The 21,823-nt window shown below is 43.5% G+C and overlaps 1 protein-coding gene across 1 annotated transcript in view; it reads right to left on the bottom strand.

Annotated features, from left to right (window-relative positions):
* The window catches only part of SMYD2 (SET and MYND domain containing 2), a 41,344-nt gene extending 29,473 nt beyond the window's left edge, over nucleotides 1-11,871 (bottom strand). Inside the window, exons 1-2 of the mRNA XM_024215297.1 lie at nucleotides 11,581-11,871; nucleotides 7,178-7,241 (exon numbers count right to left, since the gene is read on the bottom strand). Coding sequence (XP_024071065.1) covers nucleotides 7,178-7,241; nucleotides 11,581-11,762 — 246 coding nt within the window. The 5' untranslated portion in view covers nucleotides 11,763-11,871. The remainder of the gene's footprint in view (nucleotides 1-7,177; nucleotides 7,242-11,580) is intronic.
* Between the last annotated feature and the right edge of the window lie 9,952 nt (nucleotides 11,872-21,823).

The raw sequence follows: 21,823 nt of genomic DNA, 5'->3' as shown, positions 1-21,823 counted from the left end.
CGGCCTGAGGCTTTTTTGCCTGGGGCGGCAAAAAAGCCAGAGCCGGCCCTGGGTAGGGCAAAGGCGACAATGGGGCAATATTAGCAGAAATAACATGAGAGATACAGGTGGAGCTAGTCACAACCTAAATTAAATGAGTCCTGAGCTGACAGGGACAAGAGACTGAGAAGCAAACACTTCCATATACTAACACTTCTAACAGTTTGACCAGTAAGGTAGCTTCTCTATGCAAGGAATGAGATTTGATTACCATGAGCGCAGCCTTAGCTTGTACAGCTGCCACACAAAATACTTTGACTTAATAACTTGGATAAATATGGACCCAACGCTGGTTATTCACATGTGGGAGACAGGAAATCTCAGGAGTAGATACAGCTTGTTTGAGCATTCCATCAGAGTGGTGCTTAATCTGCAGATCTCAGAAGATCTGTTCAGAGGCCCAGGATATCTACCTGGATGCCTCACGCCTCCATGACCACAGAGTGCTACAGTGGAACCCTTCTCCCTACACCTCCCCCAGTTCTACCCCAATTTCAGTGCTTTTTTTGCTACCCTCCCCTCTTGGAAGCAGAGGGGAACATTTGGTCTTTTATCAACAATGGGCCAAATCCTGACGTTTTTACTCAGTCAAAACTCTCATTAAAACCAATGTGAATATTTCTCAAGTAAGGACTCTAGGAACTGCCCAACTAAATGTGCACAAATCACCTAATCCTTTTTAAAAGTATTTTCAAAATGATCTCCTGAGAGAGTGAAGACCACACATGGACTTTACAATGTATATAAATTACGGTAGCATTTCCCTTTATTTTAAACCTACTGCCTTAAACTTCCATCAAGTGTCCCCTTGTTCTCATATTAAAGGGAAGGGTAAGATAGGAGCTCCTGATCAGTTCTCACTATATCCATAGTAATTTTGATAACTCAAGGATTGTAAGTCTCCTCTCACTCTCCTTTCCCAGCCCAGAGGCATGTTCACTTAAATGAAATTTTAACATAACAGAAACATTCCAAGTTATATTGGACTTAAATCCACCTCCTCAGGATTCCCCTTACTAACAGGAATGTCCAGGTGGCACAAGGCTGGTTCAGTGGACCCTTGCCACTTGGCCCCTGGAATGGAGGCATGGACAGAAAACAGGCAATAGCCAGGTCACTGTGCTCTGGTGATACCTGGCTGTCAAAATAGCCCCTTGGAGCTCTGAGCAGCTGGGTGTAGTTTAGAGGAGCCATGAGGTTACCCTAAATTGCAGTACTGGGACCTGGATAGGCTGGGATCAGGAAAGGGAAGAGATAAAAATTGTTTAAAATCATCTTTGATCCCCACTTTCTGAGGCTGTGTTGCCCAAAATTGTACTCCAAGATCTTTCTTGAGTGGTAACAGCTAATTTTGTATATAGAAGTGGGATTATGCTTTCCAGTGTGCATTACACTGCACTTATTGCATTGAATTTCATCTTTTTTCCCCCCTGATTTTTGCCCTACTTTTGCATCATTCAAATATATAAAAAATAAGTTGTTTTATTAGGAAAATACAATGCATTGCATGAGATATATGAATTACGATAATACATTAGTCTGTATGTAAGTTTAAAATAGCAAACAAAAGGTTTTGGATAAGTTTTTCAGAATTATGGATTGAGTAACCATAGAAATTGTTTTGTAATTAACACAGATGCTTACGAACAGCTGGAACAAAGCTGTTGTGGAACCAGTCGTCAAAAATGTGTCTCGTCATCCAAGCATTTTTGCTGTTAGCATATATTACTGGTAGTTTGGCTCTACTGAGGTGATTAAAGCCGCGAGGGTTATGAAAGCAGCCAATGAGAAGAGGGGTAAGCTTATGGCTGCCCGTCTTATTACTACAAAAAAGAAGAGTCACACAATCTTTTATCTTTTTAAATCCAGCTGTTTTCTGTGTCTCGTAATTGAAGGCTAAAGTCTGATCAGGTAGCAGTTTTGCAAATAAAGCGGTTTCATCACAATTATAAAGTTGTTCTTCGTGGTAGTCTTCATTTTGTAAAACAGATTTTAACTCGGTGGGAAATGCGTTCGCGGCTGATTCATCGGCTTTCTCCAGAAATCGATACCTGCGCTATGCTATGATGCTTTTTAAAACGACTTATAGACCCCTTGCTGGCTTGGAATGATTCATCCCCGTTAAATTTCCAAATTTTGTCGCTTGGGCTTGAAGAATTGGCCCACTTAGCGGCATTCCTTGCAGCCTTTCCTGAGCAAACCATGTGCGGGGCTTTGTCTATTGTGGGTTTTGCTGAACAGCGCACATGTTTTCACTTAAGCCCCGCAGCAGAATCAATATTTTGTACAAAGCCATTCAGTTTAGATTCGTTTTTTAGCCATCATCGGAGAGTAGATTCGGCAATCCCAATATCTTTTGAATCTTTGGCCTGGGTTTCTCCGCTATTTACTCGACCTATTGCAGCTAGCTTTTCTTCTACAGTGTAGGAACGCTGACGCTTGCCCTCTTCCATTATATTAGGCCTATGGTTAAAATTTTCTAATGTAGTATATATACTGTATTACTATATAACTACAGTACTACTGTATATATTATATATCTCTCTAGCATGACAATGACTAAGCATGCATGATAAGTCTTTACCAATATCGATAAAGACGTACAACACATTTCCGCTCTGCACTTCCTGTCGATTTCTATGTCAGTGAGTTACTGAGCAAATCTGTAGTGCTACATAGCAAGTCCCTGTACCGCGTGTTAATGAGTCTCGCGTGTTAAATAGGTAGCACTGGGAGCATGGCGCTACCGCGCTTTAAGCGGATTCGCGTGTAAACGGGTCGCGTGTAAACGGGTCTGTACTGTAAATATCAAAATGCCTTTATATAAATCCATGGTACACCCACACCTTGAACATTGCATGCAGTTCTGGTCATCCCATCTCAAAATAAAAAGATATATTAGAACTGGACAGGTCCAGAGAAGGATAACAGAACGATTGGAGTTATGGAACAGCTTCCATATGAGGAGAGATTAAAAGACTGGGACTGTCCATCTTGGAAAAAAGAGATGATTGGTATGGAGGGGAGGTATAGTAGAGGTTTATAAAATTATGAATGGTGTTGAGAAAAAGTATTATTTACTCCTTCACATACAGGAAGAAACAGGAGTCACCCAATAAAATTCATAGGCAGCAGGTTTAAATCAAACATAAGGAAGTACTTTACTCCTTCATACAACACACAGTCAACCTGGGGAACTTGTCATCAGGGGATGTTACGAGTGCCAAAAGTATAACTGCATTCAAAAAAGAACTAGATAAATTCATGGAGGATAGGTCCATTAGCCAAGTTGGTCAGGGATGCAACCCCACGCTCTGGGTGTCCTTAGGCCTCTGATTGTCAGATGCTGGGACTGGACAACAGGGGATGGATCAATCCCTGTGATTTGCCCTGTTCTGTTCATTCCCTCTGAAGCAGCTGGCATTGGCCACTGTCAGAAGACAGGAACTGGGCTAGATGGACCATTGGTCTGACCCAGTATGGCCGTTCTTATGTTTTAAACTGTTTTAGAAAGGGGAGTATGAATTGAAGTGAAATTGATTTCATGTCCCACATAGTACACCGAATGTGACAAACAGCTGTCAGACTGAGTGATTTTCAGATTATTTTTATAGCATTGTATCTATACCAGGTTCTTGTTGGCAAGGGCAATTTTTAGTTCAATTGGGCAAATGGGTGTGGATTCATAGAGTACTAAAAATATCAAATGAACAATGCTATAAGAAAGCTCTTAAGTGCAGCTCCAGACTTCCATCAGTTTGGTATGAAGAAAACCAAAGCATGAGGTCCCACATCCATGGAAGCTGAAAGGGAAACATTTACTGTACATCCCACTGTTACACGTTCAATATCAAGGCACAGATGTCCTTCTCAGCTTTGACAGAGAATTGCTGAATTGGCGAAAAGTGCCTTTGAACAAGACAAGGATGAAGATGTGATGTAGATTGTCTGTGCAGCATATACAGTCAGTGGGGACCGGTTTCTAAAGAATGTTGTGCTTGAAGAGAACGTTGAAAGAATGTCAGAAGAATTGAATCCCAGCAACGTTCCTAAATTTCATCTGAGTGATTCAGAAGGATCCAAAACACTGAAGATAGATTTATGCCGAGAGAGCAAGAAGCCCTAAGCATTTCACATGTAGTGATGAAGAAAGAGCCAATGCTGGGGCACATCACACTACACTGAAGACATTGAAACACTACTGAATGATTTTATATACAAAGCATTATGTATACACATGTAGGAAGGGTTTTAATTATCATTAGCTTAGCACACAATCAGCTCTTCTGCTAAATGTTGTCTCCTGAAACTTTCAGGATGTTCTGTCTTCCTGAGTGGATGGTGAGAGGACTTTTCCTCTTGGAAGGACATTTCATCATAATAAAGGGTGTTCTGGTCCTTTAAAAACGTTAGAGATAGCAAAATACAAACACTACCTCACACTGTAAAAGATAATGAGTGATCTACAATACATTAATACCTGTTCTTGGGGGGCCAATGCGTAAGGGAGGAGAGGAACCAGCTCCTATTCTATAAGGCTCCTCAAGTCTGGAGTGTAGATTCCAGAATACTGGAAGGCAGAGGATGGACTTGTGGATAACGCAAATGACTCAACGTCAGGAGATCTAGGTCCTACTACTGCCTCCGATGTGCACTTGCTGTTTGATCTGGGCCAAGTTGTTTAACTTCTCTCTACCTTAATTAATCCATCTGTAAAATGGCAACAATTGCCATTATCTACTTCACAGGAGCTTATTTCCTTGTTTGTGAAGAAACAGATTCTCAGATGGAAGATGTTATAGAGCACAAAGCAATTTTATTGCAAATATTATTGGATTCTCTCACATTAATTGTACAGGGCTGGTTTGAAACAATGTCTCCCAGCATGCACTTCTTACAACTAAGTGCAAGTGCTTCTCATGAGGAGATTATGGGTTGTCAGAGGATTTACCTAGGCTTCCTGTGAAGCTTTTGCAGGACTTTCACCTGGGTCCTTAAAGATGCTCATTTCACGAAGCTTTCACTTTCTGCTCTATGCAACTACTTCCCTGACAATCTCCTCCAACCTCTTATGTAAGCCAATAGCAATATTTACATTTTTAAGCTGCCTTTGCTAAAAGCTTTCCAAACCAGCTTGTGACTCAAAAGTAGGAGGCCATTTGAAGATTTTTACTCCCGCACACTAAAATATGGGAGGGGGGGGAGCCTGATCTGAAGAGGGATAGTTCATCTGCATTAACAAGTGTGTTGTAAGCAAGACACGAGAAGTCATTCTTCCACTCTACTCTGCACTGGTTAGGCCTCAGCTGGAGTATTGTGTCCAGTTCTGGGCACCGCATTTCAAGAAAGATGTGGAGAAATTGGAGAGGGTCCAGAGAAGAGCAACAAGAATGACTAAAGGTCTAGAGAACATGACCTATGAAGGACGGCTGAAAGAATTGGGTTTGTTTAGTTTGGAAAAGAGAAGACAGAGGGGACATGATAGCAGTTTTCAGGTATCTAAAAGGGTGTCATAAGGAGGTGGGAGAAAACTTGTTCACCTTAGCCTCTAAGGATAGAACAAGAAGCAATGGGCTTAAACTGCAGCAAGGGAGGTTTAGGTTGGCCATTAGGAAAAAGTTCCTAACTGTCAGGGTGGTTAAACATTGGAATAAACTGCTTAGGGAGGTTGTGGAATCTCCATCTCTGGAGATATTTAAGAGTAGGTTAGATGAATGTCTATCAGGGATGGTCTAGACAGTATTTGGTCCTGCCATGAGGGCAGGGGACTGGACTCGATGACCTCTCGAGGTCTCTTCCAGTCCTAGAGTCTATGAATCTCCCCCCAGATGTTGTCATGAACAAGTTTGGCCATATTACCACCTCCCAGGGATCTTTCCATCCTATATAAATAATGGAAATGAAGAAAGCGAAAGGGGGGGGGGAACAAAGCTAATAGGCAAATATACCCTTGTCCACTGTCCTTTGCAGATGAAAGAAAATCAAAGGAGACCAGATCCTGCTGCCCATTACTCACATTGATTAGTACCTAACTCTGGACCCTTACTCACATTGGGTAGTGCCTTATTCCACAAACAGTCCTACTGACGTGAGTAAGATATCAGAAATTGGCCCTCTGGGGGTGAGGGGACGATGACTACTAAGGGAAACATAAGGCGCATGGTTACTTTAGGTCAAGCTGACAGCATGCAAAGGCAGGATACTGGAATTGGCTAGATTCAGTGAATTACATAAGAACAAGCTCTCCCTCCAAAACAAAGAAAAAATAGAATTATAATTGAACTGGGGTGTTTTTCAATGAACCAGTCCTTCATTCTATTCTACTTTAAAGCATATTAAAAGCTCCATAACATGAATATCAGAGAATGGCCACTCTGGTTATCTCTGCCTCTTAGTAGAAGTGTGAGAATATAAGAACATAAGAGTGGCCATACTGGGTCAGACCAAAGGTCCACCTAGCCCAGTATCCTGTCTTCCGACAGTGGCCAAAACCAGGTGCCCCAGAGGGAATGAACAGGGAATGAACACGTAATCATCAAGTGATCCATCCCCTGTCACCCATTCCCAGCCTCTTGCAAACAGAGGCTAGGGACACCATCCCTGCCCATCCTGGCTAATAGCCATTGATGGACCTATCCTCCAGGAACCTATCTCGTTCTTTTTTGAAGACTAAGAGAAGAAGCACAGTAGGTTTCTAAACTAATATACACTACTGTTATCATCAACAACAGCAACACTTGCAACAGATTTTGAAAAAACTAACTCAGATATTTATTTTTGATATTTCAGCTAGACAGGGACTTCTTCACCAGCTTAGGGGACTAACGTTAAATCTGAGTATATTTAAAGTAGGCTGAAGTTACTGAAGTAATTAGTGGGCTGGTAGGCTGTACTAATCAAATGTCTCAGTAATACCATGTCTCAGCATAGCTGATCTTGAATGACTTAATATGAACATGTCTAAATCCTGTAATTGTCCAAGGCACAACTCCATTCTCAGCATCTGTGGGATTCTGAAACTGACCATCTTAACAGTAGATGTGATTACAGCCTGTCAGTGCTGTACTAAACTAATGATAAGTGCAGCTTACTGTGTTAGTGAACCCTTACCCGCCTCACAAGTTGTTGTAACACATACCTGACATTCCACATTGCAGTAAAATGCCTGTTTACATCTTCCACACTTGGACAATCCTTCTTTCCTTAAAAAAATAAAACAGAAGTTATATCTATCTTCTAATAGTGAATTTAATAGGGAGGCTATACCCCATAGCTTTGACATACAATCACGGCTTAGTGAATATGCCCTGGGCGACAGGAATGCACTTATTTTTAAATAGTTTTGCACAATACACTGTATTTTCCTAATCAAATGACCTTCTGTCCAGAATATTCTGGTTACAGCTTGAACCTAGTCTATTTATTTTTGTTTTATTTATTTAGCGTTTCAAATGCAAGTTTTCCCAATAGCTGTTATTATGTAAAATACTTTACTATCCTAATCAAGCCACGGTTTCAGAAACATGTTATTCTATGCTGCTACTTTGTAATTACATCCCACACACTGATATATTGCTTTTCCTTCTTCTCTAAGTATTGGTTGCTTGATTGATTTAATCATGGATATACACATCTACCCTGATATAACACTGTCCTCGGGAGCCAAAAAATCTTACTGCGTTATAGGTGAAACCGCGTTATATCGAACTTGCTTTGATCCGCCGGAGTGCGCAGCCGCACCCACCCGGAGCACTGCTTTACCGCGTTATATCCGGATTCGTGTTATATTGGGGTAGAGGTGTATATCTTTTGCGTCCTAAAGTTTTAGTTCTATTGCTTCTCTATCTAATAGTTTTTGTGTGGTTGAAAATGTTCTTATTAATCAACAAGCCCTCTGAAATCTAAACACACAACATTTTAAACATTTTGTTCAGTATCCTGTTATCAAGTGACTGAATTCTGGGTACAGCATCTGCTCTGCAATCCATGTATTATGAAAGTTTCCCTCAACCCTCCACAGTCCCTTTTCATTTGTATACATTCATAACACAGTAAATACCATAGGGAAGTCCTCATTCTGCTGCAAGGTGCACTGTATTCCCTCCATTACCCCCCCCCCCCCAAAAAAAAAAAGTTGTTGAGGTTTAAAGGTCACCACCATCAATAAAAAAATTTCCATCTGAAAACTGTATGCCTACTATTGAGTAACCCTTAAGAGTACTATATCTAAAAGTCATTAGAATTTCCTCTATATATTTCAGTTCATTAGCTTTGTGTATCTGATAGCACTTTGCAGATCAGTTTTACTGTTTCCCCCATGTATAATCAGTTTCCACCTATTTGAGTGTTTGGCTTGGGGGGGGGGGGGGGGAGGTGGGCCTTTCCCACAGCAATAGAGGAGGGAAACATTTAAAAACAAACAGGAACACCTGCCTATATTTTAAAAATAATGTGCCGGGGACTTAGATCTGGGTCAACTTCACCAAAAGTATTTTAGTTAATTTTGCTGAAATCGACAGTTTCAACTTAACGGTGTCCTTTCAAATATGGTTTAGGAAGCATGGAGATTGAAAGGCATCGGCCAGAGAACAGAGAAGACCCATGAAAGGTACACGTTTAACTACATCTTTCCGAATGGGTGAAATTTGGTGAACATTTGTTTGAGCAACATTTGGTTAGATACATTCTAAAGTGACTCCTCACTTAACGTTGTAGTTATGTTCCTGAAAAATGCGACTAAGTGAAATGATGTTACGCGAATCCACTTTCCCCATAAGAACGAATGTAAATGGAGGGGTTAGGTTCCAGGGAATTTTTTTTTTTTGTCATACAGTTCAGTACTATAGTTGGGAGGTGCCCCCGCCTTACCCTACACAGGCACAGCCCACTGGCACTGGAGACAATGAGGCAGGCTCAACCCTCGGCCCGCCCACGCCACACCCTTACAGGGCCAGCTCCAGGCACCAGCCCACCAAGCTTGTGCTTGGAGCGGCACCTGGAGGGGGGCGGCGCGGCGCTCCAGCCGCCCGGGAGAGCGGGGCCACGGCCAGGCTCGCCGCCCTCCCCCTGGTGCTCTGGCAGCCCTCCCCCCGGCCGCCGGGGGGAGAGCGGTGAGCCCCGGCTGTGGCTCGCCGCCCTCTTGCCGCCCTGCCCCCTGCGCTCTGGCCGCCGGGGGGAGAGCGGAGCCCCCGCCGGGGCTCGCCGCCCTCCCCCTGGGGCTCGGGCCGCTCCACCCCCCCCCCGGGGCGGCAAAAAAGCCAGAGCCTCTTCCCCCCCCCCCCTTTACTCTGCACGCCGTATCCTCGCTCCTCCCCTGCCTCATGCCCACGGCAATCAGCTGGCTTGCAGCGTTCAGAGGCAGGGGGAGGAGCGAGGACACGCCGCGCAGGCTCCCCCTCCTCCTGAACACCACAAGCCAGCTGATTGCCGCGGGCAGGAGGGAGGGGGGAGGTGCGCCACGTCCTCACTCCTCCCCCCTCATCTCCTGCCCGCGGCAATCAGCTGGCTTGCGACGTTCAGGGGGCAGGAGGGAGGGGGGAGGAGGGAGGACTTGGCGCACAGGCTCCCCCCTCCCTCCCCTGCCTCCTGCCCATGGCAATCAGCTGGTTTGCGGCGTTCAGGAGGTAGGGGAGGGAGGGGGAACCTGTGTGCTGAGTCCTCGCTCCCCCCCCCAATGCCGCAAGCCAGCTGATTGCTGCGGGCAGGAGGCGGGGGGAGGAGGGGGAAGGCACTGATCCCCGGGGTCTGCCTGCGGGCAGGAGTCGCTGTGGGGGGGGCATAGGGGAGCTGATGGGGGGCTGCGAGCTGTGGACAAAGCAGGCAGCCAAACGATGTTATAGTGAAGCACTGCACAACTTTAAATGGAGCATCTTCTGTAATTGAAAAGGGACATAAGATCGAAACAATGTTAAGCGAGAGGACGTTAAGTGGGGAGTTACTGTACAGGCCCTGATCTGTAAACACTTAGGCATGCATGTAACTTTAGTCACACTGAATGCAATGCAATTATTCACATGAGTAAAGTTATTCCTCAGCCTAAGAGTTTTCAGAATCATGCCACAGAGTATGAGAATATTCTCAAGAGGAAATGGGACACTTTTTTGGGACGCTTGAAGGAACAAACATACAGAGCAGGTGTTAGTCATTTAGTTAATGCATTTCTAGAAGGTGCTCAGATACTATGGTGATGAGCACGATAGAACAACCTACACAGAATTGAATATGGAACTGAAAGAAAAACAGTTTTAAGGAAGAAGTTTAGTAACAGTGCTGTACCCAAAGACCCATATAAAGTTTATACAAGGAAAGAAACAATTCTGTAAAAAGGAAAGCTTTTTAAAGGAGGATCCTGGAGTCCACAGGAAGTTGTAGCCCATATTTGGAATTATTTTATGAATGTATTTATATGTCTGTGGTGCTCACCTCCACGATTAATTAATAAAAAGGAGGGAGTAAAATCGGGACATGAAGATCAAATTACGGTGTAATAATGACAAACTTGGATGTCAATGGATCTTCAGATGAGCATAGACTTGAGGGAGAGAACATCTGAGAGAATGAAAGGCTGGGGAAAGTGTCTCAGCAATGTAAAAGCCCTTGGCAGTGCCAATCATGGATGCAGCAGTATTCACCGATGCCCCTGCTATCTAAGATATAGAGCCCCCCCTTTACCCTAACATATGAGTGCTTTAGCCTTTAACATATTTATGCCAAATATGGTTGCCAAATTTGGTTGGATAAATTCCTGGAAGTTTCATCACATGACATTATCTGTAATTAAAGATTAATCTTTAATTCCTAGTGCCTCCAGGACAATGCTGGACAGTTGGCAACCCTAATTCATCCGTGTGAAATAGGAAAATACTACTCCCATTTTACAGATGGGAAAAGGAAGCAGAGAGAGAGAGAGAATAAGTGAGTTGTTTGTGGTAACACAGGAAGCCTATGGCAAAGCACAGGATTGAAACCAAGTCACCCCCAGAGGCCTAATCTAAGGCAGTAATTGTCAACCTGTGGTCCACAGACCCCTGGGGGTTCGACGTCTACATCAAAGGCGTCTGTGAAAGATTGTCACTACCATAGAACAGTGGTTTTCAACTTGGGGTCTGCTGACCCCTGGGGGGGGGGCGTCCACAAACTAGGAGTCAGCACCTCCATTTGAAATTTTTAGGGAGCCACAAATGAAAAAAAAAAAAAAGGTTGAAAACCACTAGTGTAGGCTAACACCCCCCATAGCTGGACTCCACCCATCATCTCTTACCACCAGGGACCCACGTGTTCTGGGGATCTCACCTCCCCTGCCCCGCCCAGGCTCAGTCTGTTCAGAGGATCCATCCACCCTTCGCTTCTAACCTCCCTCCCCAAGCCCAACACATCCCGGGGATAGCCCCGCTCCCCCCCACCCCCCTCTCGGGCCCAGGCGTGCCCAGCCCCCGCTGACCCACGTGCGCCGGCCGGGCACTCCCGCGGCCCCACAGCAGGCGGGCGGTGCTAGGACCCGCGGGGAGCCGCTGCCCGGCGCTGAGCCGGGCCGGCCGGTACCTGGCGAAGCAGCACTCGCAGTGGTTGCCCCGCTCGCTGACGGTCAGCACGCAGGTGTAGGCCGGGCAGCTGAAGAGCAGCTCCCCCGGGGCGAAGCGCTGCCGGGCCCGCAGCCCCCGGCCCTTGCCCGGGCTGGTGAACCGCTCCAGGCCCTCCTCGCGCGGGCCCCCCTCCGCCCGCATCCTTGCCGGCCAGGCGCGCGGCGCTCCTGCTGCGGCCGGGGGCTCCCCGCCAGGCCGCTCCTAATGGAGCCGAGTCACCCGCGCGGCACCACGTACACCGGCAGCCGACTCCCCGGGAAACCGCCGCAGGAGCCCGCCGGGTCCTAGAGCCCGCCCAGCCAGGCAGCACCCGCCTCCCCCGGGCGGGCAGACCCCGTTCGCCCATCCTCCGGGGGCGCCCCGCTTACCCGCCCCTCGCCCGCCACCGGGTGCCCACGGCCCTGGAGGAGGCCAAGCTGCTGGGCATACCAGGGCGGTTGCTTCCCGCCGCCCCACCTCTGAGACTGAAAAAAGAGGCCGAGGGCATCATGAGTCACGCAGTGAACCCGGACAGCGCCATGGCTCAAAACCTGGGGCCTCCCTGGAGGGGACTTTTCCCTCTGATCCTCCCCTCTTCTGACAGCTGTGCTTATGGCATCAGCACTGGGGTGACCAAGTAGCAAGTGGGAAAAATCAGGACATTTGGGGGGGGGGCTAATAGTTGCCTGTGTGTATAAAACAAATCCCCTAGTATTGGGAGGTCTGGTCACCGGAATCAGCACTGAAAGTCTTCTCAGATTGCTGGCTCAGCCTTAAGAGCTGTAGAAATCCCTAGGGCTGCTCTGCACTCCAAAAATTATAGCAATAACTATGTTGGTTGAGGGGGTGGATTTTTACAGATATAATTATAACACTATATGCAAAAGCCATCTAGTGTTGATACAGTTATACTGGTATAGAGGACAAGGTGCCTTATACCAGTGTAGCTTATTCTGTCTGAACCACAATAAGCTGTATATCCACACGAGGCAGGTTTTGCTGCTTTAACTATTCTCGTCTTGCTAAAGCAGCAAAACTATCCAGTATAGATAAACCCTTAGTCTCAACCATAAACCTGATCTTGGGCAGGTATAATGGACAATGAATCCCAGAGGACCAGTATTGGCTCACGCCAACCTCAGGTTCTCTATCAAGAAGAGCAGCTAAGCATGTAAAGAAAGATGCAGAAGATGTGGTCATGCTGAGGATTTTTGCTGTGTAGGTCACACGCAGCCTCTAAATTTGTTGCTTGCCTTATAAACAGGGCTAGTGAGCAAGCTCATGTGGGTCCCATATAATCATCAATACTACAGGCCTTGGGTAACTTCTTGCTGTCTCACTCACAAAGACGCTGAGCTATTAGAAAGGGTTCCAATGTGATAAAGCTTCCTAATCTAGAAAAACCCAGCAAAATGGTGCTTAACAACGTCACTCTACGTGCGCCATGTAGTTGTGAACCCCATGGAATCCATGAAGGAACCTTAGGAATTGAATTGCAGGGACCGCAGATGCTTTGGGAAGCCCTACTTATAAAAAGTATACCTCAATTTTACATCCATGCAACCCCACTGACTTCAGCAGAGTTATTCTGTATTTACACCAGTGAAAATGAGAAGTGGAGGACCATGGGGGCATTACTCTAGAATATTGCAATATTTTGATAGCTTGGAAGGAAATATGTTGAATTAATGGGGGTAATTATTTGTTACCTACAACTAGTTAGCCTCATGGGTGAGGCTTTCCCATTTATAAACAAGAAAATTAGCAACAAAACAAATAACAAAAAGTCCCAGTGCAACAGCAGAAATAATGTCATAAATGTGTCTAAAAGCCATCAGAGCTAGGAAATGTTAAATTTACTCAAACTAGGAATAAGTGTTACCTTTGATTACGTTAGAAATAATAAATGCAATAAATCTATACTAAAGTTATCTTCAAGGTAAGGCTCAACCCCACAAAGCTCAAGAAAGCTTAGTTAAGGCTATTATAATGCTCTTAACTCACACGTTTGTGCCTAAGCATTTCAGTACATGAGGTTTTTTATTAGTTATACAGCAGTTGGACTTACCACTGGAAGAATATTCATTTCAGAAATACGAGTTAAGCATGCAGATGGATATAAATATTTTCTGCATCACTTGTAGTACGTGTGTACTCTAGATTAATACAGTCATCCAAGGTATGTTATCTGTGCTATAAATAGGTGGTCATTTAGTTTTACATGCCATTATTTGTGCAATAAATTACCTGGAAACAGTTTGTCTATATGTGCAGATTGGAATATAAAAAATGAAAAATTTCACAAGGAAAAGTAAATGAATAAACTAGAAATCAAAGAGGGTGCAAAACAAGAATAAAAAAATTAATGTTGAGAAAGAATTTCTTGAACTAAAAGAGTAAACTCATTCCCATCATTGATTTTAGTGCCAGTAAAACTGAAGGGCCATTTATACCCTGTAAAGTTAGAGTCCCTTCCTTGGTGTTAGTCTAGTGTAAATGAGATCCGAAGCTGTCCCTAAATAAGAACTATGGGAGTGGGCCATAGAGTTTTAATACTAACCAAAATGTTCCAATCCAGTCCTTACCCTGGAAGATCTTAACCAAATAGCAGCAGAGAAATGTGAAATAATTACCAGTAGGTAAATGTAAAATGCAAAACATTCTTTCACCACTGCACTTTTTGAACAAAGGGCATTCTGTGCCTGCAGAGCCTTCCGGGGGGAGGGCTCAAAAGGGAGAAGGGCTGAAGCAAGCAAGTGTAAGGGAGTCTAACTAAATGTAGATAGATTCCAAACTAGTGTAATCCTTGTGCCAAAAGAAGATACGCTCAAAACTCCCACTAGGTTTACTTAGACAAATTTTGATTTACCTTTGAATTTGGCTCAAGCTGGTATATTAAGAGTGTACAGTTACACAGAAAACGGAAGTAACTGAATGATGCACTTTCTTAATGATTATTTGATTTTTATTTTATCATTATACCTTTCTTCAGGGGTGCTGGAACAATTTGTATAATGGGGGTGCTGAGATCCATTGAACTAAACTGTAAACCCGGTATATAATGGAAACCACTTCAAGCCAGAGGGTGTAGAAGCACCCCCGCACCCGTAGTTCCAGCACCGATGTCTTTCTTGCACCAATATTGGTGCATAGGGCAGAAACCAGTCTCTTCCACCCCTCTCTGTAGTTAGCTGCCGCTTCCATCTGCTCTATGGTGTTGAGATTGACTGTTCTGCCCTCCCTGCCAAGGGTTCTTCTTGGGTACTCTCGTTTCCTAACACCAGTTAGTTTCCAGTTGACAGCTTCATGTGGGAGTCTCTGTGTTGGCGTCCAGAGTACATGCCTCAAATACATGCAGCACTTCCTTCTAATTCTAGTGAAGACAAGCTGCTGGCTGGTAAGTTCTCAGATCTCTTCACTGGTAATACAGTCTCAATGCTTAGAATCTTTCTAGGCACTTAGTTTCAAAGGCAATTAGTTTTCTATCTAATATTTTAATAGATCTCCCGCTCTTGCAGCTGTAAGTTAGAATTGAGATTATGTTTGAGTTGAAAATTCTGTTTTATTTTGGTGCTGTATACCTTTGATTTCCATACATTGTTGAGTTTAGTGAATGCTGTGGATGCATTTCCTATCCTTGATGTTACTTCTTTTTTGAGGTCTCCATTGGCTAGTTTGGTGCTATCCAGGTAAATGAACTGTTCGCTTCCTTGATGTTTGTGCCTTCTAATATGATGCAACAGCTTGACAGCTGGGTTTCAATGATATTTGTTTTGATGTAACTGACTTAGCTGCTTATAAAAAGAAATGAAGATAAATTAACTTCCAAATTGCCATGATAGAAAAGTCTTTCTGTATAAGCTATTAAATATAAACTTCAAACATTTTTATGTCAGCATCCATCCAGTTATGGTTCTTGTTTTTCAATGTTCTCTCTCATATTAACACATTGAAATAACTGGAGCATTACAAAAATAATTCAGCCCTCTGAGTCTAAATTATTTTAATTATGTCCAACTGCTACATTTTTTTAAGAGGAAAGGGTCAGCAACCAAAATGGAAAAATATGGCTCAGTAATTAAAAAATGTAATACCACTCCCTCCTCCTAAACGTTAATCATGCACCACCGTAGATTTACGGGTACTGAGTATGGAATTATAGTTAGTTAGAACTCCAAAAATAGATTCTAAATAAATAACAAAAACTAAAATATTTGGGATAATGATTGTTATTTACTGTTTATTTGTACAGTATCTAGCACAATGGAACCCTGATCTGGTTGGCCTGTAGGCACTACTGCAATATAAATGTTCAATAATAATTAATAATGCAGTCCATGGAATGAAGAAATCAACATTACTTGAGAAATTGGTCTGGTGTTCAATCCAGTATGATTCATAGATTATAAAGCCAAAAAGGGCTTTAGTGATAGTCTAGTCTGACTTCCTACATAAAGCAAGCCATAGGACTTCCTTGAATTAATTGCTGTTTGAATTATAGCATATCGTCTAGAAAAACATCCACTCTTGATTGAAAAATTTCCAGTGATGAAGAACCCACCACAACCCTGAGTAAGTTTTTCCAAGATTAATTATCCTCAATGTTAACATTTTCTGTCTTATTTCTAGTCTAAACCTCTCCAGCTTCAACTTTTAGCCATTGGATTTTGTTATACCTTTGTCTGCTAGATTGAAGAGCCCTCTGTTATCAAATTTCTGATTCCCCATGTGGTGACATATATACTTTGGTGACATGAAAAGTGGTCCATAACAAATCTCATAAAATACTATTATATAATCCAGGGGTGAAATCTAGGCCCCATTGAGGTCAATGGCAAAACTTCCCATTGATTTAAATGGGGCCAGAATTTCACATCATGTCCTTACTTGTAGCAATGAACCTAACCACTTGCTAAGCATGTGCTTAACTGGCTTAGGTCCCACAGAATGCTCAACATCTTGCACCATTAAAAATATAGCGTCAGTGGAAGAAGCATATTCATCGGATCATGCTGAGGATAAAGAGGCAGAATCTGAAATTCACTGGCCCTCTTCCAGAGTAAGCATCTGTATTTCAATATTTAAAAAAATATATTTACTAAATTGGCTTTTATTCGGTCCACCCTAGATAACTTAGCTTATAGTACAAACTTTCTAAGAGTTAATATATGAATCTATTTACATAGGGTGAAACTTACCATAAGCCCTGAGCTCCATTTAAATCATTAGGGAGAAATTCACCCAGTTGCCTGGGTAGCTTTAACATATTTTGGATGTTTTCCAAAACTGGTTTGACAGTCTATTAATAAAAATAATTTTGTAAATATCTTGTCCTTTCCTCTTTCCCCCTGTTATAAAATTACATATTTAAACTAATAAAACATAGTGTTCTGATCTGTCTAATTTATCTAAGTTTTCGTGCCATGCTCATTCTCATGGTATGTGAGTTTATATGAATGGATTTTTGGGAATCAGTCGGAATGGCAGAATGAATAATTACCTGGAAAGTGATATTCTAGCCAACACTAGCTTCCAAATATTGTGTTTGTATTGAAAAACATAGGTTAATCAGTTTATACTGATTCTCAATAAGTTAATCATATAAATATTTGTGCAGTTGCTGTTCAAATAACATTCCTGTGAAGTGTTAGGTACCCATGAGAGCAGCTGAGGCATAGATCCGGTGCAGTATTTAGGCACCTAACTCCCATGGGAGCTGGGCCTGAGTGCTCTCAATTCCCAAAACCTACAAGGGGTGTTGAGGACACTGAATACCATGCAGGACTGGTGGGTGATAAAATCTCTAAATGATACCGTGTGTCCCAGGACATTTCTGCTTCTCTATCTTTTTTATAAACTCTGAAGTTTTTGTGTTTTAGAACTGAAAGACGAAAGCTCATGGAAGGATCTGAAGTGTGGTATAGGTTTAAGAAAGTCAAAGAACAAAGTGTGGTGTCTGTTCTTTGAATTTCTTAAAATGAAGAAGTGCTTAGAACCAAAGCCATTCACCTTCATGCACAACCTTGGAACTGCTCTGTGGAAAACTGTGAGCATTTTAGTGGATGATATAAAGATTTTTAGTTTAGTTAGTGAATCAATACAGTTATTTTAACATGATCTGAATTCCAGAAACTTTTGAGCAGCCTACATTGAAAGCTGTATTTTTCTATTATGTACCATGATGAACAGACCTTGCCAAGCAAGCTCCTTCACTTGGAATTTACAGGGAGTCAGTCACTAAGACCTAAAGCCTCAAGTGAACTGTGAGTCAAGAGTAAAAGTCAGCTATGGGTATGTGTAAGAAATGATCATAGCTAGAGCCCTACCAAATTCACAGTCCATTTTGGTCAATTTCATGGTCATAGGATTTTAAAAATCGTAAATTTCATGATTTCAGCTATTTAAATCTGAAATTTTCATGGTGTTGTAATTATAGGGATTCTGAGCCAAAAAGGAGTTGGGGGGGGGGGGGGTTGGAACACCGATGGGGGGGAGTGGGGGGGGGGGGGGGGGGGGGGTGGTGTGTGTGTGTGGGGGGGAGGGGGGGGGGGGTTGCAGTACTTCTACCCTTACTTCTGCCAGGTGCTGGTGATGGCTCTGCCTTCAGAGCTGGGAAGCTGGAGAATAGGGGTTGCTGGCTGGGAGCCCAGCTCTGAAGGCAGAGCCGCCACCAGCAGCAGCATAAAAGTAACGATGGCATGGTATGGTATTGCCACCCTTACATCTGCGCTGCTACCTGCACATCTGGTTCCTCATTCAGCAGCCGCCACTCTCTGGCCGCCCAACTCTGAAGGCAGCAGCACAGATATAAGGGTGGCATGGTATGGTATTGCTTCGCTTACTTCTGTGCTGCTGGTCATGGGGCTCTGCCTTCAGAGCTGCGCACATGGCCAACAGCCACCACTCTCCGGCCACCCAGCTCTGAAGGGAGCACAGAAGTAAGGGTGGCAATACTATGACACCCCCAAAAAATAATCTTGTGACCCCCCCTGCAACTCCCTTTTGGGTCAGGACCCCCAGTTTGAGAAACGCTGGTCTCCCCCGTGAAATCTGTACAGTATAAGGTAAAACACACAAAAGACCAGATTTCACGGTCTGTGACGCATTTTTCATGGCTATGAATTTGGTAGGGCCCTAATCATAGGCCATCAGCCTGTGAGGAGAGAAAGGACAAGAAAAAACCAGATATAAACTCTTCTATATCAGGTGCTGTTGCTTCCAGAGAGGTCTGGTTTGGTAACCTTGTCTCTTCTTTGAAATGCAGTATAAGAGTGGTAGGTACTATTATGAAATGGAAATATTCTAAATCCTGAGGCCCCCCCTTACTCAGATTTTACTCACTCCTTACTCAGCCAAACTCCCACTAGCTTTTAAATAATAATGAATACGGTGGCCAGGAAACAGTGAGCTAATGAAAAAGATAGGGAACAAGAGAGATTAGTAACTGCCCACTGTTAATCACTTATTAGCTTTCAGACTCAATCAAGCTTTGAAGATAGAAATAATTTAGGCCATCTTGCTCCCCATAACTTCTTTATGCACAGTGAATCACAGGATATGTCTACATTGCAATCAGAGGTGTGATTGCAGTTCAGGTAGACATACCCACACTAACTTTAATCTAGCTGGCACAGCTAAAAATAGCAGTGAAGCTGCTATGGCACAGGCTTCAGCATGGGTTGTATAAGCCTGCCTGGTTTCCTTGACACATACTTACATTCCTAGTCTGCGCTGAAACCTGTGCCCCCCTGGCTTCACTGCTGTCCCCATGCTAGCTAGATTAAAGCTAGGAATGGATGTCTACCTGAGCTGCAATGACACCTTCAATTGCAGTGTAGACATATTCACAGCTGACATAATGATGGAAATGGGGAATGCTACCTCTGTGACATACTCCTTCCTTCCCTTCAACACAGGTACCTAGATTTTAATGGGGCAGGATAGGTTGGGGGAGCAGCCAAACGATATCAGATTCTCCTCCCTCCCAAACTCCAGGGCTAACACAGATTAAGGCTATGTCTACACTGGCACTTCCATCACTAAAACGTTTGTCGCTCGGGGGTGTGAAAAAACACCCCCCTGAACAAAAAACGTTTTAACGACGAAAAGCGCCGGTGTGGACAGCGCTGCGTCGGTGGGAGCCGCGCTCCTGGCAGCAAAGCTACCGCTCCTCGTTGGAGGTGGTTTTATTTTGTTGCCAGGAGAACATGAAATAATATCAAGTTACTACTCCATCAAAGAAAGGTAGAGCAACTTCTGACCTCATGAAGTTGCCACATACTTTCCCTTTTGCTGCTTATCTGCAACTTTTGCTGTGCTGTGGACTTGAGTAAGCTCTTTGACCCATTGAGCACTTCCTGGGACCAAATCTATCCCACAGATTCCTGGCCAGGATAGTGAAAGAGATACCCAGGGTCATCATATCTATCCTATTACTTGTAAAGGCATTGTAGACAAGGGAAATGTCTGCAAGTCCCCAGTAGGGTGACCAGATGTCCCGATTTTATAGGGACAGTCCTGATATTTGGGGCTTTTTCTTCTATAGGCACCTATTACCCCCCACCCCCGTCCCGATTTTTCACACTTGCTGTCTGGTCACCCTAGTCCCCAGGGACACAGGTGAATGACACTAAATGAATCCCACTATCTGTAGTAAGGCAGCTCACCCTTACTGACATGTGGGTATATCCCAAGGCCACTGAACTACGCACTATCTCTCTTTTTAGTTGCATGGACATAGTGCCCCCCTGTGTGATCCCGGACCCAAGACTAAGCAAGGCCACATATTTCCCCAATCACAGTCTATTGAGAAGAACTATGTCCTTATGTGCCTACTTTCCCAATAAAAAAGTTCACAGAGGGGGTGGGGGAGGGCTGGTGGCTCTCCCTTATATTCTGGGTGAGTGTCCTTTTTGGTTCCCATTTTAGCATGCCCCTAAAAACCCACAACTATAGATTCCTAGAGTTTAAGGCCACAAGGCCATTATATCATCTAATCTGTTCTCCTGTATCTCACAGACCTTTAAATATCACCCACTTACTCTTTTGATGAGTCTAATAATTTGTGCTTAACTAAAGCATAACTTCCAAAAAGGCATCCAGTCTTAATCTGAAGATATCAAGAGAGATAAAATCTACCACTTCATTTGGTAGTTTGTTCCAATGGTTACTTATCCTCACTGTTACAAATTGCTGTAAAGATGTCTACTTGTTTATTAACACAGATATTTAATATTGGAATTTACAATCATGGGAAGCATGACTATTTTCTTTGTGCCTTGCAGGAGGAGAGGAATGACAGACTCAAAGGTTGAGGAGCTTTGGTTTGATTGAATGTAGGAAATGTGCACATTTTAGGAACATAGGAATATAGCAATCACCATACCTGCTCAGAGCAGTTTGCATTTAGTCCAGTAACTTGATTCCTTGACAATAGCCAGTACCAGAAGTTTGACGGTACAAGAAACCTTCCAATAGGCAGCAATGGAATAGCCTGGCCATAGGGAGTTTCTTCCCCATCAGCTGGAGATAGGCATATGCCCTGTTGCATGGGGACTTACATTTCTTCCAAAACTCTTGTTTTATTTAACCTTATTTTATCATTCTGGATGTTCTTATTAACTATATAAATGTCAATTGATTATTTGAAACCTACTAAGCTCTTAGCCTCCCATATCTTGTGGCTCTGAGTTCCAGAAGTTAATTGTGCATCATGTATAAAAGTATATCCTTTTATCCGTTTTATCTGTTGTTGCCTTTCAGTTTCATTGAATGTTCCCTTGAACTTGCATTATGAAAATGGGCATGCCTATTCACCCTATCTACTTTCTCTATACCATTCATTATTTTGTATGACTTTGTCATGTCCTTCCTTTTTCATCTCCTCTCTAAACAGTCTGTGATGTTCTGTACCTCGTACAGAACACTCTACGCCCGCATGTCATCCTTATAAAATGATTGTGTGGTATCCAATGCAAAGTTTGTCATGTTGGGTGTCTTCGGAAGGATCATGATGCACTGAGCATTGTTGTTATAGTAATTGTTGTTACGGTAATGTTATAGTAATGTTATAGGTTATAATTTCATGTTTATAGTTATGAGGCTGTAAATGTATTCTCATGGCTTAAAGCAAGCCCAGGAAAAAACTCTCTAAGAGCAGAGGGGCAGTTCACACCTCATCAGGGCATGTATGGGACAAACCCAGCCCAGCCTCACAGGAACAA

The sequence above is a fragment of the Terrapene carolina genome, unplaced genomic scaffold (genome assembly GCF_002925995.2).
Source record: "Terrapene carolina triunguis isolate 2854851 unplaced genomic scaffold, T_m_triunguis-2.0 Scaffold262, whole genome shotgun sequence".
NCBI lineage: Eukaryota > Metazoa > Chordata > Testudines > Emydidae > Terrapene > Terrapene triunguis.
The sequence above is the reverse complement of the archived record's forward strand: the minus strand, read 5'-3'. Positions and strand labels throughout refer to the sequence as shown.